Genomic DNA, 27,180 nt, shown 5'->3' with positions numbered 1-27,180 from the left:
AATTCTGGGACATGAAATCCACCTCCATTTTCAAGCCTCATGTATATTCACACGTATAATAGGAGAGGGGGGGGGTGTTTTGTGAGGGAGTGCTGTCCCAAAGGTGCCACTGGTGACAATGTTCAAGGAAAACAATTTCAAAGCTCGGCTGGAGCTGTTTGCCAGGCGGTGCCTTTTGCCAGCACCAGCAGGACACAGCCCTGGCAGGATGTGCTCCCAATCTAATGGGGCTCAGGGCACTCCTGAAATAAGAAATAAAATGAAAAACCCAACCCTGGCTTTTGTCTTTACTCCCTGGAGATCCATTTCAACTAATAGAAGTCTCAGTAACACAAGAAGAAGATTTGCTGCAGCTTTTATTTTATTGCCTTTTTAGGGTTATAGTTCTTAGGACCAGGCCTTGTGGGTTTTGAAGTAGAAATTTTAAATAATTTATTGCAAACAAGAGTTTCATTATTTTTAGGGAGAATCACTGTCTCAAGATATAAATATGTAAGTTCAAGTGCTGAAAGTTAATAGAAACAAGTAAAATGCCCTCTTGGCTGAACTTCTGGCTGTCAGGACAGAAAAAATATTTGCAAAGAAAGAATGAAATCTTATTTCATCACTGTTAGGTTGAAGAAGATTTTTTCCTATTTTCAGGTTCACCAAAGTACTGTAGTCATGTGCAGTGAGTAAGTGATTATTGGATCTAGTTTCCTCAGTAATCTGGGAGTAAGAGAATCTAAATAAGCATACATCAAGGATATTTTCAAATTCTCAAACACGTGGGGTCTTTGTAGTTAAAACTGTCATAAGATACTGATGCAGAGAGGGGTCAGTCAGAGCCTGTTTTTCTAAGGGCCAGAAGTAGGAACAATGGTGAATAAAGCAAATATGCTCAGTGAAATACCCCTCGTGCATTTTCCACACACAGTGAAGAATCTGCTTTCATTCATCCCACAGCTGATGCAAATCCCTTTGCTCTCCCTTCCAGTGTACCCATCACTGCTGTCTTCCCCCTTAGAAAACTTAATTCTGCCTCAAGCCCAAACACTGTTACTTCTCATTACCCAGCTTTCTGAATGACAGTCGCTGGCATCTGACAAACAGTTTGAGTTTTAGTATCACAGAGGGATCCATTACAGACATTACCAACATGGAGCGTCACAAGCCACGCCTTCAAAAACCACGACCTTGCTTTTTGGCTTTCTTTCATTTGCGTGTCTTGTACCCCTCCTCTAATTCCCAGTGTACTCGAGATGATGATTTCCCAACCTCTTCTCAATGCCCAGATTAGTAGGAGTGTGTTTTGATGTTTCTTTTTTTTATAAAGACTGCTTTTCCACAAAAGCACGAACTCGGCAGGGGGTTTGTCTTCTGATTAAAAACAAAACAACTATCAAAAAATTTGCAGCACAGTTGCAACATGGGAGGTGTGAAGATCTTGTTTTATACCTTATTAATGAATAATGGCCTTTCAGCCCCTCGAATTCTAAAAAATCTTAACAATTGGATGTATTTACAAAAAGATTAGTGCTTACTGTCATTATTCATCCAGCTATTTTTTAATGTTTGCTTCTATACGTTTCCCTTTACTTGTCTGACACCTGCAGCTCTTGAAAAAAAAATATAGATAAGAAAATGATTTAAGTTAATCTGGCATTTGTTTATTTATTTTTTAGCTTTTAAAACTAGAAATATCAAGTCTGCAGCACTGTGCCTGGGGCGGTTGGAGTGGTTGAAGAGCTTCAGTGGGAAGCACCTGCCTGGCCCTGCCCTGCCAGAACTCCTGGAAAACCCTGGGATGAAGCAACCTTGGTTGGTGTGTGGTCTTCCTGTGAAGTGTTCAGAAAACATGGCACACTGAAAGCAAATGAACAGAGCCATCAGCAGGAAATGAGGAGCAGACATAAAGAGACAAAGGCAGAAGGTTTATTTTGTGTATAAAGGTAGGAAATTTATGTACACGTGCACAATGCAGTTGAGGATACAGAAGTACAAAGAGGAGAAGAGCAGCATTTCTGAGGCCAGGGGATGTTTCATGATGACAAGGCATTAGAGGAAGGAAAGAATTCAATTACAGGTGAGAGTTTTCAGTAAAAGAAAGAGTGAACTGATGCCCTGCTAATACAGTTTAGTTTAAAGCTTATGTATTGCTATAAATTCATATAAAACCTGTATTTAATATTGTATAAACACTCATATCAAGTTTCTAGTATGGAATAGAAAGAGTATTGGAATCTCTAGACAAATGCATTCTTTTTGTTTTCACATTTTGGATATAGGTCTAATGCCAGACATACTGTGATTACATTTATTGCTTTCTACCTTTCTTCAATATTAATACCATGATGAAATCTTTGCTACAGTGTGTCCTGTAGTGCATGTTCTATAACGTACCTAAGAGTTCAATTTAGTTACGTGGAAGCTGAACTAAACCCAGTGAGAAAATAAAACCAGGCCAAACTTCATTATTTTCTTAATTATAGTTATTTAAGAAAAAAAAAATTGTTTGAACAGCTTTGGTTAGTAGCAGTAGGGTTTTTTTTCATTTGAATTTTTAAGATTTCTTATTTCTTTGCCTTTAGTTAGCATTCTGAAATAGGACAGTTTTTATTTCAAGTTTTGTGATTAATTTTTCATTTTTCATTTCAATAATACTGAACTGAGGAATGTTTTTTGTTATGATTAAACGAAAGGTTACAGTTTGGAATAAAATTCCCAACACAATACGTTATTATTTTAAATTTCCCCACATGAAAGCAATTTTCCAAAACCGTATCTTCACTGGAAACAGAAATATTTAAAATGCAGTCTGGTTTTGGTTTTTTCTCTTTGCCTGCGTTCTATAATTCCCAGTATTACATGTGATTGCCAATAAGATAAGTAAACCTACATCTGATAGAATATATAGTTTTGATTCTGACACTGCTACATTAATTGCATCTCCAATGCATTCCCATCCAGTGTTTATTGATTGCTTACAAAGAGGAAACAATTTTTTTGCTGAATTTATATATTTTATATATATATATATAAACATTATTTATAATGATTTTTAATAAGATTTTAACAAAAAAATTGCCCTAATCACTTTTCAGGTATGATAAAGACAGAAAAGGAATTATCCTTGTGTACAATTCTTATAGGTAAATTTACTGTGCTTAATTTTCATACTAAGGCAGATGCTAGCAACAGGAATTTGTGACGAGGATGAATCATGATTTTTTCCACAAATGTGCAAAAGTTTGTTTCGTTCTTTTTCTCCCCCCTAAAATAGGAGGAGGGTTTTAATAGCACAAATGTTGCTGCATTTGTGCGCTGAATGGTACTCAGAAAAATAACAGACTTGGGGGCATTTATAAAGGCAGACAAGAAAAAATAGTCCTGATCCACTATCAGGGGCCTCTGCCATATCCTGTTGTGGCAAAACAGAAAGCTAAGCATCTCACTTGCACACATTTCAGGGTGTCCTAATGTCACTGGAGATTTAAAGGTGGGATTTGCTTTTCCTGAATGCATCAGGTCTAACCCACAGCGAGTTGGGGAGGACTGATGAAGGAACAGGGTCAGGTTTGAAGTGAGGGAAAATTATATCAGTGGTTTCAAGGACATCTCCAAAAGACCATTTTTTCCCTCTGTAGTCAGTAAACCTCCCAGTCTGGTGTTAGTCCTTCCTATAACTCTGCTACCTGCCATACAGCTGAATAACAAAACACCACCCTCTACACTCTTACTCTTTTGAATCCTCTCTCAAGGACCATAGATAGAGAATCTATGCAAATATAATAATAAATGTCCAAATAAATTATTTCACCATTCATAAATGGGATTTTTGCCTTAAAGAATGGTTAAAAAAACCAAAAACCGCTCACTTTTTACAAATGTTTAGTATTTAGCACTGTATTTCAGTTCTGTCTTCACTCTCAAAGGCAACTACAAAGATACTTTGCTAAAAATTTTTTGTTAAATTTCCTGGTGCTCATAATTTTCAGGTCCCTTATTTTCATTCTTTTAAGAATCCATGAACAACCGACCCAATTACTTCACTTGCTTCCTAAGAAGGAAAAATCCTTTTTTTTTTTTTTGTCTGATGACACTGATCTACTAATAAATAACACAGGTTTACTTGAAGTTACAGAAATCTTTAAACAAACAACAAATCTGTGACTTTTAAATCTGAGATACTTACTGGGCCTTTCTTGAAAGGGGAAATGCTGGTAAAGATTAAGATGGTTGTATTTGTTCTCAAGATAGTACATTGGAGGTGTAGAGGCTATTGGAGCAGAGGATCAGGATTAGTGATATCCGTGCAGGATTGACACTAATTCAAATGGATGTGGGAGCCTCCTCAGCATGTTGTGAATTGCTAATCCAAACCATTACCTAATTACCCAAAAATAGCCTGCATGATTTCACAGGTGTGAGGCCTAACTGCCAAAGGAACAGCAATGAACGTGGTGTGTGATGCAAAGGTAGTGACCACCTGGAAGATTTAATTTAAGATTAGACTTATTGAAGGCAGTGGGTCTTTGCCACTCATTGCAGTAGGGTTTGAATGCCACCCTCAGTAAATGTGACAGCTGTGTTGCCTGTTAGTTGTCCCACTGTCACCCACTGGCAGTGTCTGTGTGGTGAAATGCTCTGGTGGAGGTGGGGCGAAACACTCTTTAACATCTGCTAGCATTTGTTCTAAAACTAAATCAATTAACTAAACCAGATCCAAAGAGATTCATAGAAAAACCATTCGAAGAAATATAAAACAAGTTTTAAAACTCTGATACTTGTATTGCTTTGCTAAGCTGGTTAGCCAAGGCATCTTCTGCTGCAGTAAAACACAAAAGTTTCAAGACTGCTCAATAGTCTTCCTGATCACCCCACTCAACTGCTGGCTCATCATCCATTCGTAGAATGAGATAGGAGAGAAGCTGAAAGAGATTCTGCCACAAGAGCAAAGAGACAAAAAAGGAGAGGTCGCTTACATCGATCTCACAGCGGTCACCAGCGTAGTTCACGTCGCACAGGCAGTGGAACTTGTTGAGGAGGTTCTGGCAGAGGCCCCCATTCAGACACGGGTCAGAGCTGCACTCATCAATGTCCTTCTCACACCTGGGGGAAAGACTGCAAACAGTCAGCCTCTGAAACCAGGCATCAAATGTGTCAAACAGGCACATTTTTAATTCAGAAGCTTTGTGGGGAGGGAGAGGAAGATGCACTGGGGCACATTTCCATACGTGTTTATGGTCTTATTAACTAGCTGATTAGCCCCACTCAAATCCTGAACTTCCTGTATGATTTTCAAACACAGATAGTTAAGCAGGCAATTTCATCCCTGTAAAGCACTTCATGGTTAATGGTGCTTAGCAAGGTGCAGTGAAAGTTCTTGCATGAGTTTAGAGCGAGCTCTGGTGCAAGTCCTGCTGACAGCTTGCTTGTCCTTTTCATTGTTCTAAGAAGCTGAGAGCACATTTTCCTTCTCAGCAATCTGGGTATCAGCCAAAAAAATGCATGTTTTTCCCAGCTGAGTGCTTCTGGAAATATTCACCTGCTTTTTTGGGTTTTTTTTAACCCTTTTATTTTCTTCCCTCAATTTGGAATGCCAATAGATCCCAGCACAACTTCCTGTCCAGTCTCACTGAGATGGGCCCCAAGAGTGGTAAGAGCAGTGCAGGAAAAGTGTTATAAGCCTTAATACATACTGCTAAATGTTTTTGAGTTAATTCTGGTGGTAAAAGAAATTTGAGTTGTAATTTCTCAAGGCAGCCAATGGAAAATGATGGTGTAAGATTGTCTGAAAACTACTAATGATTTGGTGATTTTTCAGCTCTGACAATGTTCTCTTTTAATTCCCTGCTCCCTTTTATCAAATAATGCTAACAGTTAATCCTAATTTTTCCAAGTAAAAATGCAGGTTTATACTTGGAGAAGAATGTGAAAAATTATCTCTGAATTATAAGGAATTGTTTTGTTCAATCATATTCATAACCAAGCAATAAAATTTTAATCTTGCATCAGAGAAGACTATTTATTTCTATTAAACACTTTTACTCAATTGATCTAAACATCTTTCAATGTCTTCCTTAAATGATAAATTTATTAATATACTTCAAAGAGCTAAGGTATTTATCCAATATGCAAAAATTGTATAGCTTTGAAATTACCTATACAAATAAAAAAAAAAAAGCCAAAAGCCCCTCAAATCTTCCAGGGAATCAGGTACCTGAATCCAAGTGAGTTTCAGGAACACTTAAAAACCTGACTCCCTTTACATAACTTTGAAAGTTCCAGCCTGAATTGAATGACGAATTTGTTTTTGAGAGAGAGCTCTATCTTCTTTTATGCAGAGTGATCTTCCCACATTTCCCTCTCCAGCTGCTATTAAGTTCACTGGGCTTTGTTTTTATGTGTGATCCCAAGTCAGTTGATTGGCATAGAAGGATGTTGTTTTCTCTATTTCTCAGCAGATGTGCACCGGTGGCTTTCTGAGGGATGAAATATTGCCTTAAAGGAAAATGCCTGCTTATCAATCTAATACATAAATATACAAAGGGCTTTGGTTTCAATTTTCTTATTAACAGATATATTTGAATTTGCTCTGAAAAAAAAAAAAAAAAGAAGGGGTGAAATGGTCTCATTTGATCTAGTGAGACCTCCAAGCATGGAAGTACTGCTGGTTTATGGTTTGGCAGCCTGGAGGAACAGAGGCCAAATGGTGCATTTCAGACCCTGGAGAAGAGTGCCTGCTGCCACAGGCAGTTAACGTGCAGCTCGCCGGGCACAGGGCTGCTGCTCGATACGAGAGCCTTGGGAACCATAAACCAGAGATTACTGCCAGCCAGTGGGATGGATGGAAGGACGGCTCACTCCCAAAGCTGTAGTTAGCACGTTGGCTGGCAGGGGAAGGGAGAAGGAAAAAGTGCTTTGCTCCTACCTTGAAGTCCCAAGAAATATACGCAGTGCAGAAGTGGCTATGAGTATGCTTTTACTTTTTAAAATCTTATTTTATTGTATTCTTTTCCCCCTTGTTGAATATTGTGAGGTGGTACACAGGCGACCTGGCTGCTAACAGTGCAATTCAAACGTATCTGCCAACTATACTGTGCATTGAGTGGGTGGAAATTTTCATTTAATCTGTCTTTTACAGCCTACTGTACTCCTTCCACAAAATCAGTGGACTCGTAAGTTTTTGAGAGAATGAAAACCTTTTGTTGGAAACTTCTCTGTGTTACAGCTTGGTCCTGTTGAACTTTTGGATATTACACTCTGATATAATGCTAGTTTCACCAAGGGTATGTACACTATTTCCTGTCTCACCATCCAAAATGTCCTTATCTGTTCAGACTACGACTGGGACAATGCCTTCCTGAATTTCTACAGCACCTGATGCCCCAAGACTCTCAGCCCTCCCTGCTCCAGAGCCCTTTGAAGGCCAGTATTACGTGGTGTTACAAGAACACATGATCCAAATTTCACTGTGAGGAAGGTCCCTCTGTTTCGGGCTAAACAGTAACATGTGCATAGTATTCCTTACTCTCTTCTAAAAACAATAATTCTGTTTTCATACTTCAGCATTCAGTAAGAGAGCATGGCATACCATGCCACCAGGTATGCCACCTCTTACCATCCCTGTGATGCAAGAGACTGTATAGTCACAGCAGACGTGTGAAAATGAAACAGCTTTGCATATTCATGTGCCAGAGCATGTCGCTGGTTTATATATATGAGCAGGATATGTGTGTTTATGTGTCCCCACCTATGGAAAGGTAACATTCTAACTTGTCATATGAAAATTTGGCACAGAAGCCAAAAAAAGGCATAGACAAACAGGCATGCAGTGCTGTTTAAAAAATAGTATCTTGGGCTGGATTACTGGTGCTGCATTGGACTGAGCCTTGCTGCATTAATTTGTGATTTTTGTCTAAAACTGCAATACTTCTGATCCTCAGAGTCACTCAAGCAAGGAACTGCTGCACTTAAACAGCTCCTTTGTATTTCTGCCAGAGGACTGACTGTTACCCTCTGGACTCTTTGGAACAGCCTTTGGAACAGGTGCTCCCCAAAGATGTGCAGGACAAAGCCTCTCACCGTTCTCCCAGAAAGCCCGGCAGGCACACGCAGGTCAGCTCGCCGTCAAGGTCGGTGCAGTTGCCGTAGTTGAAGCAGGTGAGGTTCCTCTCTTCATTCCCACAAACTGTGTAAGGTAATCTTCGATATCTGGGAGAACAAGAAGGCAGCAGCAGTTATTTGCACTGGCCTTGTTTCTGGATGTCTCGTGCTCTCTCAGCTGAAGCAGGGGAGCAGGGTATTGCCCACAGGACAGCTGGAACTCAGATTGAAGACTCCCAGAACATGTTTTGTGTAACTTTTTTTAATTTGATGGATTTAGTTTTTCTTCTCCAAATACGTACTGGTAAATTAATGATTCATTTCTCAGTTAAAAAAAAAAAATGGACATCACTCTGCTTACATGTGGCTCTGTGTGATACCTGGACAACTTAGTATAAGATTTCAAAAGAGAGACTTAACGTACAAAACAGACTTTACTGGGCCACCATAATGCATCTTCAAATCTGAGGATGCCCTCACTACTCAGAAAAAATAAACAAAACCTGCCAATTTTAGTAATTATATCCTAAAAGACTGTAGTCAGGTAGCATGAAGGTGATTGTCTGTTTGCATCCTTTGGGCTGCAGCAGACTGGATTTATTTGAGTCCTCTGGAGGAAGGAGAAGGATTTTGCCTTCTTGGAGAGGAATGGGACATGCTTAGAGGGGAGAATTTTATGGGTGTGCAGAGAAGGGCACTTATAGGGAAGAGCCTGCAGCCTTTCTAGAGGAGAGTCTGGAAAGAATAGGAAACAGCATGTGAGCAGTGTCAGAAGCAATGGGAAAAGTGGGCTGTGTGGTGTTTGCAGCCACCTGGACTGAGAGCAAGCTGGGTAGAAAAGACCAACCCAGAAAAGATGCTGTGTGTGAGGAGAAAAACAACTTCTTTTCCTACTGTTATTTTCTCTTACCAATTCTGAATTCCTTTTATTTATAGCTCTAGAGCTACATTGCTCTAATAAAATATAGTTTTAGTGATTTAAAAACCTTAAGATTTTTTTTTTTCTGAAAAGAAGATGTAGCAAATGTATTTTCAAGCTCTGGAAGGCTTGTAATCTTGTCATCCGAGAGTTCATAGGACCAATGCTGGTAGGAGAACAGGGCAGCAGAGCTGTGCCTGGTTCCTTCAATCCTTGCCTCATCTCTGCCTGAGCTGGCAGCTCTCCACTGCCTCAGTCCACATCTAATTGATCTGTACAACTTTCTGTACTCTTCATACATCGGCTCCACAGCCATGATTAATACAGAGTCAGATGCAAAACATCTGTGTTCAAAACAAAGACATCAGTGAGGTAAAAACCCTTCAGAAGACACTTGACAAAATCATGTGGATCAGCCTTGTTTACAGTACCTGCAAAACCTCCCAGTGAAGTTAGCAGCACACAGGCAGGAGTAGCCATTAACCCCATCAACGCAAGTGGCCCCATTCACACACTGGTGGCCATGGCACTCGTCTATGTCCTCTTCACAGTTCTCTCCTGTGTAACCAGGCTCACAGCTGCACCCATAGGAGGAAATCCCATCTGTGCAGTTCCCATGAATGCAGGGGTTTGAAGAGCACTCATCAATGTTGACTTCACAGTAGCTGCCAGTCCACCCATCGGGACATACACAGTGGTAGGAAGTGTACAAGTCTTCACATATCCCCCCATGCATACAGGGGTCTGAGCTGCAGAAATCTACCTGCAAACACCCAGTAAAAGCGGGGTTTGCAGATATTTTGAGAAATTGCTCCTCTTGAGGTTTTTTAGTAGGGATGTCAGCATTTTCAAAGTATGAGAGATAAATGCCACTGATTTCTATGGTGCTCATACACCCTCGCAGGCCATCCAGGCTGTCGAAAGCCTTGTCAGCCACATAGATGTCTGTCTCTTCTCTTAAAAAGTTGAGGCTTCCTGCAGCAGCTGTGCTGGTTACTGTGTCTTTCTTGTTGTCTATATCCATGTGCCATCTGGAGGACTGGGACAGGGGCTCCACCATGGAGACCATCACTTGGTGCCATTTGCCATCACTCACAGGCACTGAACTCGCAAGGGTCAGCCTGTAGAAGCTGTTGCCACTTTGCAGTTGAAACAGGAGTTTGGAGTTGTGGATACTGATAACGACAAACTCAGGCTCCCTCTCTGCATACAGCAGGATCACGTCAGTGTCCCTGGTTCGAAAGCCAAAGATGATATTGGTGAGGTCTCTACTGATTTTCCCATTGCTTCTGTAAAATACTGCGCTGCTCCGGCCGCTGAACACCGCGTTAGCAAGACCTGTGCAAAGACAGCAATTGAGAAACCAGGCCAGTTTTACACTAATACATGTGGAGCAATGTCTCTCCAGTGCACATGCTCCCTGCCATATAACTCCTTTGGGGTTTGCTGAAAAACAGTCAAATTCCACCAGTGTTTCAGTTATCCTGGTCTGCCTCTCACGGCTGTGGAAATTACAGGGCAGCACCAGCATCAGCTATAATGACATCCAAAGTGTACTGCTCTGCATCATCTCAGGTTGTCACTCCAATATACAATTCTACATTACTGTTATCCCTGTATTGCAAAAGAAGATATACTTTTCATTTTATGCTTGTTCCCCAAGTGTGGGCAGCTAGTTATTCCCTGTGACAGATCTGGATGGGGTGAATATTTCTTCCCAATTCCTTTTTTCTTAGGTGTGTCTTAAGATGTTTTATCAAGTATTTGACTGGATCCCAATTTCATCTAACCAATGCAAAAGGATGAATTTAATTGAAGTCAGTTGATGCAAACCCCCTTCAAAATCCCTGTAAGCAGAGTCATGCCTGTCACATTTAAAACCAGCTTCTCCTGCTGGGCAGGCACTGCCACAGCCCTATGCTGGTGGCACTGGGAGGGCAGCAGCTCTCAGCTCACACTGCTGCAAGTGAAAATTGATGGGCAATGTTGTGGCAGCTTTATGGACATCTTCACAAAGGTATTTGACACCTTTCATTAACATGGTTTCTACTAAAATGCATTTACTCACTGGGCTGTAAATTTAAACGTTCTGAGGTTTCTGAGGATTATAGGCAGGGAGGAGGGACAGGAATGAATGTCTTCTGTCTGTACTTCAGAAAAAAAAATAGCTCTGAAAGATCTGAGGTAAGCTGGGTTTCTGAACTACCTCTGGTCTTAGTTAATCTCATTGAAAAAGTTTCCTCAGAGGAAATCATACTAAAAGGAAATTCAGAATTTTTCAAGATTATTCCTGCTTTTTAAATATCTCACAAACCTGCTGAGCATTTTTAAGCAGAAGACACCAGGTAGAGAAGTCACTCACCAGGAAAGCTTTTATTTTGTTATCCTGTGTTGATCAACAAGAATTTTATCCTGTAGCTAAGAATACAACTAGATAAAAACACAGTTCTGTAGTGCAGGAATTTTTGAATATCTATTAGGGAAACACCCTACTGTTGCCACATAAACCAGCACAGAAATCTAAATGGGATAACCTTGAGTCATTGAAAGTGTAAATGAACTTGAGTTTAGCAGAAGGAAACAGTGCAGGTACTTTTCACTTCACTGTCTCTGAGTGTTTCTGTTCTATCCTAACATGCAATAGCAAATTTTACGAGAGAATGTATTTTGATGTTATTATTAAAGACATCTCTGAGAGAAGGAGCTATTATTTTAATTTCAGTTGCACTTTTAACCCGTCCTGCAATGCTGATTCTAACAATCTGAGCAAAAATAGTATCATATTGGTCTGTCTGTGATAGAGATCTTTTGTTGAGCAGCCTTCCCATTCCTAAGAGTCAGCCATTCTAACAGATTCCATCAGACTGAGTGGCTGACTTAAAGCCTACCCAGCTTTGGTAGGGCTTTCTTTGGTAGCCAAAAGAAAAAAAATTTCTTAAAAATACCTATTTGCTTCTTTAATTCCACTCCAGGGTGAGAAGGAGAAGGGAAGTGGAGAAGGAACGAGATGTGCAGGGTGGCTAATGATCCTAAGGCAACTAATGGTCATCAGTTTCCAAATGGACTGCCTGGCATGCAGGTGCTTCTTTCGAAGACACTGCCTGAACAACTGTACTGCAGGCAGTGAGGTGACTTCCTTCAATGCTATTCAAGATTTAAGAAAATCAAATGATGCAGTGTGAGTTATGTAGCTTGTCTTTTCAGGAGGATAGGGAACGTTCTAAGGTTAATCCACCACTGGATTCACCTCTTACCTCTTTGCAGTGGAAGTGTGAGGGCAATGTACTGATCTCTTGGACAACCTTGACTAGTTGGGCTGAGTAAGTCAAAACTGAAGGTCCTGTAAACCTCAGTGTCTGAGTCAGGGCATCTGGGTGAGAATTTCTGGGTTTGGTAGGGCAGACTCTTCCCATTAACATTAATTAAACTGACATAACTATTATTTTAATACAGAAACAACATTTGAATGAACTTTAAAGGCAGTAAATACTTCATTTCAAGGAAATGCTGCTGAAAATGTCTATTGCTGCTGATCTCCAAAGATGATTGGAACAACTGAAATGTACCTACATTCAAATCCTTGGTGCACCAGCTGGCATTGTGCTTCATGAGGACAGGGCCCAAGCTCACACCATTTAACTTCCTCACATGCCTTCCCCACTGTGTTAGGGGGGCACGCGCAAGTGAAGTCATCCCAGATTGAATAGCACACACCACCGTTGTGGCAAGGGTTGGACTATGGGGAAAGAGAAGAGATAACCTCAGTATGAATCAAGGCTGTTGGACTCCCAGCTCTAGGGATGGGGGACTGTTTGGCAAAAAGAAGCTTTCTTTCTATTTCAGATGGAAAATGATAAAGACCAGTATTACGACAATTCAGCATGTTCAATAATTGGCGAAAAACTATTTCAACCTCAAAATAGTTTAAATCTCCCCTGTGCAAATAGATTTTGCTTCTGATATTCATTGTATGTAGCACAGCTTAACAATATCTGCTCTATCATTTTTGCATGTTTTCCTAAGCTGTGATTATAATCAAATAATGTGTGGGAACATACTAAAAAATTAAAATAAACTCCCTATTATAAGCACACAAAAATGCTCTAAAAAATGTCATTCTTACCTTGCAGAGGTTGTCACCAGTGCAGCCTTGGGTGACATTGATCAGAGTTCGGTTGATAAGAGAATTCAGTGGATTGGTGATGGGGAAGAATTCCAGTGGCTGGTTATTCACCCGTACATCTTGGATACAGCCTTTGAAATACCTGCCATTTCTATCAGTTTCTTTCTTATCTGGTAGGCCTCCAATGTAAAGAATATCCTTACTTTGGATGGTTAGTGTTGGAGTAGAAATAAAGCCTAGGTAGTGAGAGGACTGGAACAACTCCATCTTATTTGGTTCTATTTTTAATGTTATTAAGTAAAAGTTTCCATCGTTCACGGAGTATTTCCCTAATAACTTCATGGAATTTAGAGCTAGCATGGTGAGTTTCCCACCTTCCAAATAGACTCTTATGTAGAGGTAAGTACTGTTTCTCAGAGCCAGTAACAAGCCAGAAGGTTTGCGTGTTCGGACAAACATTGATATGATGAGGTTCTCATTCTGAGTGGAATCAACAGGAAAAGCAGCATAGCCTGAGGAGTCCTCAGATCCAAACCGGCCTGGAATGTACTCTTGAGGTTAGAGATATGGGAAAAGGTAAAAAAAAAAAAAGAAGAGAAGGGAGAAAAAGAAAATAGTTAGGGCTAAATGATGAGGGAGGCAGTGCAATGATCAAATAACTACTTCTGGTAATATTTATGTATGGTAGTAAGATGTGCTTGTATTTATGGACGAATAAACACTTGATCCAGCTGTAAATAGCTTCTATTTCGAAATTCCTGTTGGCTTCCACGGCCATAGCATTAAGGCCCAGTGCAGGACCAGATGTTGTATTTTTGGGCACATTTATCCTCTTTATCATGCTCTGTGCAATGCTGTGTTTACAAGTAGTTAAACAAGGACATATTTCTACACTTTCCTGCACTGGCCCTCAGAAAGATCATTTTGGAAAGAACCTAGCTTCTTTGATCCTCTGATGACCATGGAAGTTAACGCAATTCTGGTATTTTGTGATATTTTTTGCACAGATTCCAGTTGCAGACAGATGCTGGGCAAACCCCTCTGGTGTGAACAGATCACCTGTGTGGTGCTGCTTGGGCTCCCCAGTTCTCTGACAGACTTTTTGTTGCTGGGGCTCAAAATGTGCTCACCTACAACAACTTGTATCCAGTCATGAATCCTGCTCACTCCCTGAGCTGCCACAGTGCTGGGGAGAAACATGATCCAGGATTGAGTAAGTTTTTTTTTTCTTTGTGCTTATCAATTAAAATGATTAAACCAAAACCAGCTGTCTGTCCTTTACCTCTTTTTTTCAGTAATGATTTTCAGTCTTTTAAGGATACAAAGTATGTAGCCAGAACTGTATTTTATTCTGATGAATCATCTCATTAAAGAACAACAAAGCGTTTCTATTTTTACACCATAAGTTTTGTGATCTTGTCCTCAGTATTACAGACTTCCTGCCTAAACAGTTTCAGGACCTCTTTTTAATATATCAAATTCATAGAAAGAATAAACCAAGCTTTTTTAAAATGCTCACATAGCTAAAGATTCAGTCCTCTGTTGTGCAGTAAAACTCCTGGAGTGGGATGCCATAGGCCAGCTTTCTGCCTGCAGAACTACCTTTTTTTATGACTGCACTAAAAAGTGATGAAAATAAGGGACTGACCATGAAGCCCCAACAGACCCTTAATAACCACACTGCACTGCTATGTGGTATGGTCATATTATTTAGCAACAGGAATAAATCCCATATTTGTTCCTAAACAGACAATTTCTTAATTTGATTTGAAACAGTTTATTTCTATGAATAAGATTACCTATATATCTACATCTACCTTGTTAAAACTCTTGTATGTAGAAATAATTATTTGCTGAAACCGGTGTTTTGAGGCATTAAGTCTGTTTAAGTTATATCTTTTCTTAAGGTGGTACTAGCGACTGAGGCACTTTTTTCATGAGGGTAAAAAGAAAAATTCTGCTGGAATGAAGATTCCACAACTGCAGTATTAGAAAGAAGCATTGATCTTCAAAAAGGTATTTCATGTTTACAATTACCTTGTCACATTCCTCTCTATAAATAAATATACACATATATCGTCAGTCTGATCTGTTTGATGAGATGACTAGCATCACCTTGGTCAATGTTAACCTCTTGGGTCACAACATCTGGATGTTGATCAAAATGAGTCAACATCTGTTTGTTATTTTGTATATGTAGAGAAAATATTGCCTCTTGTCAATTAAATACTTGACAGCAACTTTTCTTCAGAAAGACACCAGCATTTCTTATGTTATCCTTTACCACAAATCTCGCCCACTCTGCCTCTTTAGAAACCTGCCACAGTCTTTTACATGTGGGACATATCTAGGACCTATGTACCAAAATGGCACGGTGCCATGATTAGCAAGGAATATTGTGGTCAGCAGCAAAAAAAAAAAAAAAAAAAAAAAGTGCTTTCTAATCATTCTCAAGAGTTCTAATGCCAGTATAAGCTGCTCCTGGCCCTGACTGGTTTTAATTTTGCTTCATATAAGGAGGCAAACATATTTGCCAGATGTTGTCCTATACCCCAAAGTTGCCTTCCAAATCTTTGGATAAATTACAGCTACACTTCAAAGAAGTCTGTTACAATTACCTCTCAGACTCCGTCATTTTGCAATAAAACCAAAAGGAAAAACTATTGAAAGGTATTGATAAGTATTGGGTAGAGCATGCAAAGCGAAATTGTATTTGAACATTTGAAATGTATTTGAAGCCCCAGCTTTCTGCAGCAATGCATTCAGTAACCCCTGAGGCCAGTTGTTCAGCTGATGTCAATCAATGGAGCTTCACTGCACCCATGCCAGTTTACACAAATTTAGGATCTGTCCATTCCAATCTGACCTAAGCTCTGCTGCTGTGCCTAACTTTTTCCAGTCCACTTAGCAAATACATCTACATAAATATACATATGTATGTACACGTGTATGTATTTCTTGCTCCCTAAACACTGCTCTGCTGACCATGTGTGGATGAGGGAGGCAGAGGCAAGGGCACAGCACGAAGACTTAGTCCTGCGCAATTTTCTCATACAAAACTGCTTCTTTGAGATCCCTCAGACTTTGCCTGAGGAAGGGCTGCAGAGCTCCCCTAAAGCATTGCTGAGGGTTGCTGTATTTACAGCTCTAGGGGGCTTCACCCAGCAGATGCACTACAGCAGGGAGCTGGGCAGGGACCTCCTGTTATCCTTCCACTTTGCCCCCGCCTGCACTTGCAAAGGTCATTTGTAGCAGGGACAGTGCTACAGGCATCTGCAGCTTTTATGTTCCTGCTCACCACTGCCACAGGGGCTGTTTGCTGAGACGAGCTCTTTCTGCTCACTCAGACACGGACATGTTTCCCTCTGGTCCCCACACAGCTCTCTGGAAACAGCAGCCTGAGCTGGGGGATTGTCCAGCCCTGCCTTGGGACCAGCTGAAGGGTGAATGGGCCTTGTTTCCAGCTGCTGAAGCCCTGCCTGCCCCTTAGGCTAATCAGATTAAGCTAAGAGTATAATCTCATTCATTTTTTTAAAATTGGAATCTGTCTTTTTTTAACTTGCAGTGCTTTTTCTTGCCTTCATTGCCTTAAATGACTCTCTTTATAAAAGCCTAGAGAGCTTGAGGACAAAATTTTCAAAGAATGCTTTGAAAATAAGTCTTAAACTTCAAGCGAGTTGCTTGCTTTCTAAATTTTACACAGCATGGATAACCTCCAGTGAACTACAGTTTTTCAGAGTTTATGGAGTGCTAAGAGCACTGAGAAGATTTTAAAACAAGAGGAGTGGAATCCACCAGTTTAGCCCGACTCTTTTTTTTGTCAGGCTGAAAAGCAGTCTTCCTGGGGAAGCAACTAGAAAATAACAAAGGTGTGCCACTACTAACCTCTTGCACTGGCTTACCACTTGACATTAAGCTCCAGAGATCCTAAGGGACGTGCCGTTTCACCACCAGGTAAACGGGGTTGTTTATGGCCATGTTTTCAGCAGGCACTTAAAACACAAGTGCCAGCAGCACTCCCTTACCTGTTGCACAGCCTGGCCCTGTGTAGGGCCGGTAGCAGTCACAGCGGTAGCTCAGCCACAGGTTGATGCAGCGTCCCCTGTTCTGGCATGGGTGGGGGTCACACCAGTCCTTTTTAGCACATCCTGTCCTGACATTTAAAGATGACCCAGATGATACATTCTCTGGAGTAATAACATTCAAGTCTATCTCAATATCCTGGAGACAGCCTACAAATGAAGGTGTAGAATGTGTATTAAAGGTGTTCTGTAGAGGGTTGCTGTTCCCCACTGGTAAGCCGCCCAAAAACGTGCTCTGAAACGCGAACATCACCGGCTCGTTATCTATCTTAGCAGATGTTTTATTGAGACACGATTCTACACAAGAGCTGTCAAGCAAATTAAGAATAACAGCTCTTGCCAAGGTTACCTCCACTGAATGCCATTCTCCATCACTGACATTGTGTGGGATACGCAAAAGAGCCTGTGGCTGATTATTGACTTGCACGGATAAGTGTAAGTAGCCATTCAGTAACTCCAACTTTGCAAATGTATCTTTCTCCCCTCGGTGAAACAGAAAAGCTGTGGGTTGCACAGTTTGAAACCTCAAGTTTATATTATAGAAAAAATCCTTTTTATGGGTCAGGGGATTCTTCAACAAAAGGAAACTGTTTCCTTGAAAAGAAAACGTCGTTATGGTTTCACAGTGCATTCCAGTATACCCAGGTGAACATATGCAGCTGAATCCGTGTTGGCCGTTTTTTAAATGTGGGATACATATTCCATTGTTTTGGCATTGATGATCAGTACAGCCATGTAAAACTTCTGTACAGTTCCAGCCACCATAAAAAATCCCTTCTTTGTCTGCAGGTGGGCAATGGCAAGTGTAATTTCCAGGAAAATTCTCACAGATCCCACCATTTTGGCAAGGGTTCGTGTAACATTCATTGACGTCTTCATCACAGTGAGTACCTGAAGAAGAAACAAAGAATTAGGCATTCTGGTTTGAATAACTGGAGCCCAAAATAACACTTTAAACAATGTGTTTTATTAAATTATCTTTTATTAGACAGGAATGCCTTGATAAATAGATGATGGACAAGTAAAAAAAAAATACATTAAATATAAAATTGCCATGTACTTGTCATGGTTTCCTTGTGCAAAGTATTATATAAGCACCTTAATGATAACCACGTTTTGGAGAAAAGAACCAAACAAAGGGACAGTTTTGATATGGCTAATGTGATGAAATTAAGATAAACATCATCAGGTGAGATCAAGAAATTGTTTCCCACATATCCTGTGGTAGAAATTCAGAATGCTTTGTGCAGAATGGAATTGTTTATCCCATACAAAAAACCCAAAAATTGTTGCTTAATTCCTATCCATAATACAGTATGGTTGTGTGCTGGAGTATGATCTGCTGGTCTTTCCTTCTTTTTCATGTTCATTCAAACAGTGTAAGAACTCCAGACTATTATTCCTGGTCCCATATGAAACATCTTGGAGCAACAGTCTTCAAGTGAGAGTCACAAGACACGGTGGGTCAGGCGGACAAGTGGCTGAACATGCCTGCAAAATGTATGTACTGCAAAAAGTATGTACTACAGGGGAACTTTTTAACCTCTCTCTATACAAAATATAAAGCAAGAAAAGACGAAATGAATATTTTCTCAAATGCCTCAGAGGTTGATTGGTGATGAGAGCACTTCTGCAGGAGATTGTCAATACAGCCTCATATTTCCTCTTCTTCCATATAATGCTTGGCTTCTGGTATATCTGGTAAAAGGAGAACTCCTCATCTCAACTCTGCTGTAATTTGAGAGATGTGGCCTAAGTGAGTCTGCTGCATCACACTTCACAAAGAAAAACAAATCTGTTCCTCTTATAAAACTAATCTGTTTATCCCTCTGCACTGTTGTTCATCTATAAAGTGTAATTACAGTAACTTCTCCCTTGAGCAACCCAGTGACCGATATACATTCAGTGGATCAGGGAAAATCTGTTTCTCATCTCTCTTGGAAGCAGCCAAAATATCCAAATACTTGTTTGATAACTCATGCTAAGTAAAACTCTTAACATTTTCACTTCCCTTCATAGTTATCTTAGAGAAAAATGAGAAACACTTTGCAGTTAGTTTTCAAATTAGTATCATCAGCACAAATTAAATAGATAATATTTCATCCATCCCCACAGCAAAACTGCTGCCTGTAAATCAGGTAATGTGATGTGCTGAGGTTCATGGAGTGGCAGCTGAGTGTACCAGGCACTACACTTACATTCATGTACAAATTCGCATTGAGCTTTATTTCTATAACAAAACAGCCATTTCTCATGGAAAATTACAGAGCAGCATTCAGCCACAACGAATTGCTTCAAATAGCAGTAGATAAGTGTAGTTACCCAGGCTAATTCCTTGCCTGTCCACTTCATTCAATCACAGCTGTAACTGGACCCATCTTGGGGAGTGGTAAGTAGAGGAGAGCCAGGAGGGAACTGAGAACTGGGAGAGATTTGTTTCAAAGATCAGCCAGAGTGAAGTGATCATAGCAGGTACACAGAAGACTCTCTCTGCAGTGATCCAACTCACCCATCCCTCCTCAATTAAAGCATACACTGACTCTCCACTTGAAGCTTCAAACTACCGAGCACAGCTGGTGCCATGTCCCTGGCCTGGCAGTGGGGTTTTACTGCAGCAGTCTCTCTCAGTTTCCCAGCCAGGCTCATCTTTATTCCAATGAGAGATGTCTGTGTATACCTTAATGGGTAGTGGCATCTGGCAGAAATACAACTCATTGGGGCTGACTTTCTCCAAGAGAAGTGCAGTTCCCAAACCGTTCCTGACTGGGGGCCAGAGCCATGTCTGCTTTGTCCAGTTTGTGGTAATTTCAGTGTTAGTAACTTGTCCTGCTTTTGCTATTCTGGTATATGAAAAGTGAAGTTACTGTGAGCTATGTCTTGTTTTGGTCAATGTTTTAGTACATCTCCTGCCTGATACTGCTCCCTTCCCTGCTTTGACATTGAGAACAATGTGTCCTCAGGTCTTTTGTACAACTCAGTCTTAATATGATGGCTGTAGAAATGCAGGTCTCTTCGGATTTTTGTGTCAGAGATAAAAATTAGTCCCACAAGCAGTTGGATCAGGTTGTGCTTAGCTTTGTCACAGGGCTTCAGAGTGGACAGGCTATGCTTAAGGATTTATAGACTGGGAGCCCCTGTGAAACCTTTCATAAAACAATCAGCATTGTGAATGGCTAGGTCCTTAGCTGTTGCATTTTCATCAGGGTGTGGTGACTCTCTGTGTGTTACTTTATTGTCCCACAGCACCTGCCAGACATTCCCTTTGCCTTGTAACTTGTGGTCTGAGTCTCACTTTGCAATGGTGACTTGCCTGTGGAAAGGATGATTCAGATGCATTTAACTTTACAACATTCTTTAGTACCTGTGTTGTTCTCTACTTCATCAGATAAGACATAAAATTAACAAAATAATTTCATGAGAATGCTAAACTTTTTTTGGAAATCATATCTATTTCTATCTTTAAATTCAGATAAGACATTTGATAAAAGAAATCATCAATGTCCAACAAAGAAATAAAATCACTTTTATGAGGAAGTACACATATTATTATTATTAGTGTGTTCTTTGCCTATAGAAAATGAATAATATCAGTTATTAAATATAAAGTGACTCTGATAGAGCAACTTAAATACATAAATTTCATAGTAATTTCAGTGTCTCAATACAATGCTTATATTTTAAGTAATGACATTAAAAATACATTGCAAAATAATTATTTTATCGAGTTGTGCATATAGATATTCACACATGTATGCACTTATATATATAGGCTTACTATTTCATAATATGATTAGCACAAACAAATATAGGTCACACCACAAGACAAATTACAAGTCACTTTTTTCATACCAAGAACAAATAAATCAGCTGTTCTTGCAAGTGGTGTTGATATTGCTTGTTATCTGCCAATTTCTATACAAGCAAAGACCATTGTCAGTCAAGATAAAAGCATTCTAGATAAAAGGATTAGTCCATATTTATAGAACTGTATAAGCAGTTCAAATAGCTCAAGTTAGCATGTAAAAAAAGTATTCTCAAAAGATTTAAAACATACCAAAAGAAGTGCAAAGGCAATGATTTTTTTCCAGTGGTTACATGCATTAGCTCAGCTAAGCATATTTGTGTTTTTAAAGGAAAAACAAAAGTAGAATCATGCAGCATTTTCCCTTCTAAATATTACACACTGACATAAAATTTCAGATAATTATGAATAATTAAGATGATGACTTTTCCCACCTGTGAAGGTTTTTTTCAAAACACAGATTAAACTGTTCCTTTGACTCAGTTTGATAGCATCATTCATCTGTCTCCTTTTTTCACTTACACATTATTACTATATAGTGGCTATTTTCTAACTGTAAACCTCTTAATTAAACTCCCTCTTTCAAATTTAGCAGCAAAGGTTTCCTGCAGAAGCAGGATGACAAAAGCAATTACTCAAGCATAATTCTGCTGAATGCCATTGTTTTTCATTCTGATTAAATAATTATAAAACTATTATTTAAATTGCACTTTTGAGACACACCTTTGGTTAGAAATCTGCTTACAGCCTTCTGCCTTTCCAGTCCCCTGACACTAAATAAATATCAAGAAACTACAAGCAAGCAACCTGGATAGGTGCTACATGTTCAATACAGTCCGAGTGCACATACAAATCAAAAAGAGAATATTTACCTGTAAACATTGTCATTAAAATGATGTAAACTTGTATCCTAGTTGCAACCATCTTTTTCCACAGGAAAGTTTCCGAAAGAAAAAGATCGTTTAGCACTTAAGCAGTCCACAGAGCAAACTTCTGTAAAATTCACAACAGTTCTTAGTGTAAAGGCTTCCTTTCCAGGATTAGCTTGCTCCACTTCTGTACCTGCTGGTGTAGTCTGATAGTATATTTTGCCCAAGCCAGATCAACAAGGCTTAAAGTAAGACCCAATAAACTGCTTACACAATAGATATGTATCCTACTTAAATTCTTTTTACTCCAAGTTCGTGCTCACACTGAATGTTGTTTGTGTTTCACAGAAATGCGTATCATTAGGATCTGCTCAAAACTGATTGGTCGCTTTTTGTTGTTCTACAAGATGTTGTTTGCTAAGACTTTTTTTCCTTTCAAAAGGTTTGCTAATCCAGATCAACTCTTTCATGGTCACTGTCATTCAGAGAAACTGTCATTCAGAGAAACATCTCAATAAGCAGATAGAAAAGACGTAAAATTTAATCTTGTTTCCTTACTTTGTAAAGTATTCTTGTTCCATTTGGTCTCTCTACTTAATGACAGTCTGTGTCTCTAGATTTTTGAGCGTGCTAAAGACAGGAAAAAAATTATTTACTAAAACATGTTTTTTCTTCAGCTCTTGAGCAAGACATTTTGATTTAGACCAAATTTAATGAGGGGGAAATAGAGTTCAGGAGATTTAACTACTTATTTCTGTGATAATTTTAGCAGCAGACATTATTTTTGTCACTTATGTTTATCACTTCCTTCTCCTCCCTCAACTCATTTATTCACTAATTAGGAAATTACTGACCTTGTGTCACATTTGTGTTTAGGTTCATCAAAAGACTTATACACAGAACACAATTTTGGATTCATTTAATCTACAGTTCACCACTGTTTTTATGGAGATGCTCAGAGAGCTGCTGCTTCTTCCAGCTTCTGACACAGGCATTGAGTGAGCTTTCCTATAATATGTTTAAATATCGTGAAATATATCAAGAATGTAACTCAGACTTTTGGAAATGTAAGAAAGAAAGCTTTAAACAAAATAAAGTTCGGTTTGATAAGTTAGTGTGAATGCACTTGACTAGTAGTGATACTCAGATGTCTCGTGCTACAGTTTGATGTTTACCGTGCACCTTATTTGGAACTCTGCGAGAAGAAGTTGGAGGTTCTCAGTAACTGTCATTCCTTTTGCAGTGTGACTGTGACAATGGGACTCTGAGGGAAGGTTATGAGCAGACACAGAGTCAACAGGGGGGGGACAGACATCCACTATTACAGCTCAGTGACAACATGGGGCTGGTAGCACAGTGGGACAGGGGAGCCCCCGAGCAGGGTATTCAGCAAACTCAAAGCCGTGCCAGAACCACTGGTGGGAGTTTGAACAAACCTGTCAGGAGCAGATACTCTAATTACAGTCAAATATTGTGTCTAATAACATTTTCATAATCTGACCAAGGAGAAAATTCCATGTGAAACCACCATAAAGCAGGTATAAAACTTGTGTCATCCTGCCCAGAAAGTAATTGTCAGGGATTCCCTGTCAAACTGGGATTTGATTATGGTTCGGGATTGTCCTGGCTTTGCTCTGGTTGGTGTTTTCATAAAAGATGTGGCTGTAAGCAGAGAAAGCTTGCCTAATAAGTTGTCTGATAAAGCAGGGTTAAGTTAAACTTTTGATTGTGTTACAGACAAAATGACCTTTATAGATGAACATAAGAAATTGGAGAAATGGTCTGAAAAATACTGTATTCGGTTCTGGAAGGGCTCACTCAGTTTCTGCAGTCTCAGGCCAGAATAACCAGCAATCAGGTAGAACAATAGTTTCAGTCTGCAATGCTTCAGTTACACCGAGTCCACTTTTAGTTCTGCACTGCAAGGAAGATTTGGATCAATTAGGAAGAATTCAGAGGAAAGCAATGAGAATGATTGCAGGTTGACAAAATATGGCTTGTGAGAAAAGGTTAAAAATGTAGGGCTGTTCAGTCAAAAGACAAGCAGAGGAAATGGGACGTACTGAAAATGGGAGTTTTTCAGTACGAAAAAGAGAGCAAACTATGCCCTGAGACCACAGTAATCAGGTGAAAAAGTCACAGGTTTGACCCACACAAGGAACATCCAGATCACACTGGCTGTTCCTGGATGTAAGAAAATATTTCTAATGCTAAGAAGACAACAAAGCCTTTGTGTAAGATGCCCACTGGGAGCCGTAAACTCTATTGTGGATCCTTAGAAATGGGTTAGAGACAAAAATGTAATGAGACGCAAACTGGCAGATCCTGCCTTAGACACACTGACAGTCCAAACGATACCTGCATGTCTGTCCCTTCCAAGTCTATTTTTCCATGTTTTTGGGCCTCCCTTGAATGAAATAATTCCCAGCAATTGAGGTGTAGGTGTGTCAAACTATTACCTGCACATACAGGTATCAAATGCAAGCAGGAGGAAATCCTGGAGACACAGATTGTAGGATACCCTTTAGAATTGCTTTATGGAAGACAAAGAGTTTGAAATAGCACTTCCTTTGCCTACATTTTAGAATTTTGGAAATGTCTGTTATAAAATCCTACCCCAGGTGCAAACAACTCTCTCTTCAAGGGACTCATTAATCCTGAGGCCAGCAGAAAGATCTGGCAGAGCATATATTCTTCAGGGCCCCAGGTTTTAGCACACAATCACGAAAATTCTAACTTTGCCACATCTGTGCAGATAATTGCAAAGAGATAATTACTTTTTGCTGGAAGGAGGAAATGCATGTTCATGAGTGAGTAAGCGCAAGGAAATAAATTGACGATCTCTGTGTCATCGTAATTAAACCCCATGCTTGTGGGCATAAATCAGTCACCATGCAGGTCAGGAAGGAGGTTTTCCTCTTATGTACATCAGTGTAGAGCAAGTGAGGGGTATTTAAATGGATGATTTTTTTTCTCCTGTTTTTCTTCAGTAAAGAACAGGCTTGCATTTGATACCGAACTTGATGTGACCAGTGCTCTGCTCTTGCATGGCAATTTCTGTTGCTCTCCTGGCAGGAAAAGCTTGTGTAAAATGAAGGACAGAACACAGAGCAGAGCTGGAGCACATGGAGAACAGGATTCTTTAAAATAGTAGGATAAAAATCATTTGTTAACATTGGGCTAATTTGCACATGATACCTTTCACACAACTCTAATTTCAAAAAGTTGTAAGACCTTGCTATTCCTTTATTGCAGACAAATTCACTGTTCTGCTATTTTTCCTCTTGCCATTTGAAATGTACATGTAAAGTTAATACTGGCTAGGAAAAAAAATTAAAATAGAAATAGAGTTGAGTGGCTTGGCTTAATCATTAAATATGTCACTCTAGCTGAGGGATATGGAATTCATAATGTGCTACATTCAGAATGGCATGCTGTAATTCAATCTTTTTAAATGTTGCTGGCCCCCAGTTTCATAGACTAGTTCGAATTTTCAGTAAAAATGGATTTTTTTTAAAGTGGTAAAAACCCCCAATCCCTTAATCTCGTCAATCAGTAAAGGTTTTCTGAGACCAAAAGTACTTGGAAATGTTTTTCCACTTGTTTCACATGTTTTGTCACACCTAAAATAGTTTTCATTTGGAGAAAAAAAAAAAAAAAAAAGCGAGAAGAAGAAAATCATGTACATGCTGTAGGTGATTAGTTGTTTAGTGAGATTGGGTGTGTTTATTTTATTTTAGAAGTATTGGAACCAGCCGTCGGGGCTGAGCTTGGCTCCAGCTGCTGGGGGGACGAGGCAGGCCCGAGCAGACACGAGGGCCCCGGCGCAGCCACGCGCGCGGCACGGCCGGGGTCAGGGGACACTGCCTGGCAAGGGCCAGGGGCCGTGTCCTGCAAGGGCAGCACAGCAACACTGCTGCTGGGAGCCTGCACCTCCAGCCCCTGCTTCAATTTACACAGCCAGCCATGTGGATCCAATTGTGGGATTAGGGTCTGAATCTGGAGTAAAGAAAAACTCGTTCAAGAGTGAAATATGTCCCTGCGTGGCACTCATTTTCCTTTCATTTCCCTGCTTCTAGAGTCAGCTTTATATATGGGTGAATGAGGCAGCTGCTGCTGTGTTTGACTGATGGAGGCAAGGAAGAAAATCAAATTGTGGCAGCCCGGTTTTCCCAGGCAGCATCCTTCTGGAGTTAGTTTTCTGGCTGCACAAACATGTTGTAGCTATGGCCATGTTGGTGGTATGAGATAGGAAGGGGAGAAGAGAGGAGGGAGAGCACAATCACAGGGTGTGACAGGTTAAAATGGAAAAAGGTGATGGAAAAAAGACTAGGTAAGATTTTGGAGACAAAACAGATGAAAGATGTGACCGGGAAAAAGGAAATAAAAATACAGGAATCAATGGTGCCCCCAAAGATACTTGTGCTGGCATTTGAGACAGAATTCTTGTCAGACACGTGGGCATTTCTGGGCAGTAAGAGGACAGAGTGCATGCGTAGGGCTATCGATCTATATAGGATGTGTGAGGGATGCTAAGAAATTCTGCAGATCATAGATAAAGTCTTCACAGAGATCTGAGCTACAATTGAGAGTGGGGAAAGGAGACCATTGGAACAATACCAGAGACAAAAGACTGGAAACAATTTAGAAAAAAACCAGCCATAGATTATTTTTTTGTAATCAAACAGTCATGTGCACTGGAGCAGAGAAGTCAATTCACAAAACACAGAGAATTAGGACAGAATCATAGAAAAATTTAGGTTGAAAGGGACCCTCAGAGGTCATCATCTGGTCCAGTGCTCCACTCAAAGGGTCAGGGCATCATACAGAGAAGAAATTGTAATAGCAGGTTTCAGAGAATTTGTTATTTTATACCTGATTCAGGACCAGATATTTAGAAGACAAAGAAAGAGATTTGGTGTTCTGCTTTCCAGTATGGGGTTATTTTGGTGTTCTCTATAACCTGTAAAAGAGTATGTGTAATTCAGGATTTTATCATGTTTTACCTTTTAGAAAACTGTGGCAAGACTGTCAAATGCAAAGCATTAATGATCTGATTTGCATTTTTCGTAGATTTATGAGCTTGTCCCTACAGATGATGTGTGTGCATTTGAACTGAAGTATATCCAGAGGGATCTTAAAACCACCAATACCTTTGAGTTGTTTAATTAGATCATACAGGGTCATGTTTCATTGACTTGAAAATCTGTTTGGAGCATACGATTCACTCTGGAATTAGAAAACAAATTAATTTTCCATCCTACAAACACTTAAGGGCTTTAGGAGAGTCCTTGCTG

The 27,180-nt window shown here is 39.9% G+C and overlaps 1 protein-coding gene across 2 annotated transcripts in view; it reads right to left on the bottom strand.

Annotated features, from left to right (window-relative positions):
• The window catches only part of CRB1 (crumbs cell polarity complex component 1), a 100,848-nt gene that overhangs the window by 21,939 nt on the left and 51,729 nt on the right, over window positions 1–27,180 (bottom strand). For both annotated transcript variants that reach the window (XM_042029906.1, XM_042029907.1), the window contains exons 6-11: window positions 17,156–18,103; window positions 13,131–13,681; window positions 12,578–12,743; window positions 9,439–10,345; window positions 8,068–8,196; window positions 4,965–5,091 (exon numbers count right to left, since the gene is read on the bottom strand). In XM_042029906.1, coding sequence (XP_041885840.1) covers window positions 4,965–5,091; window positions 8,068–8,196; window positions 9,439–10,345; window positions 12,578–12,743; window positions 13,131–13,681; window positions 17,156–18,103 — 2,828 coding nt within the window. The remainder of the gene's footprint in view (window positions 1–4,964; window positions 5,092–8,067; window positions 8,197–9,438; window positions 10,346–12,577; window positions 12,744–13,130; window positions 13,682–17,155; window positions 18,104–27,180) is intronic.

This window comes from Corvus kubaryi, unplaced genomic scaffold, assembly GCF_017639235.1.
Source record: "Corvus kubaryi isolate FWS band 111438036 unplaced genomic scaffold, C.kubaryi_AGA036_p1.0 37334, whole genome shotgun sequence".
NCBI classification, from domain to species: domain Eukaryota; kingdom Metazoa; phylum Chordata; class Aves; order Passeriformes; family Corvidae; genus Corvus; species Corvus kubaryi.
This window is presented reverse-complemented; position numbering and strand designations above follow the sequence as displayed.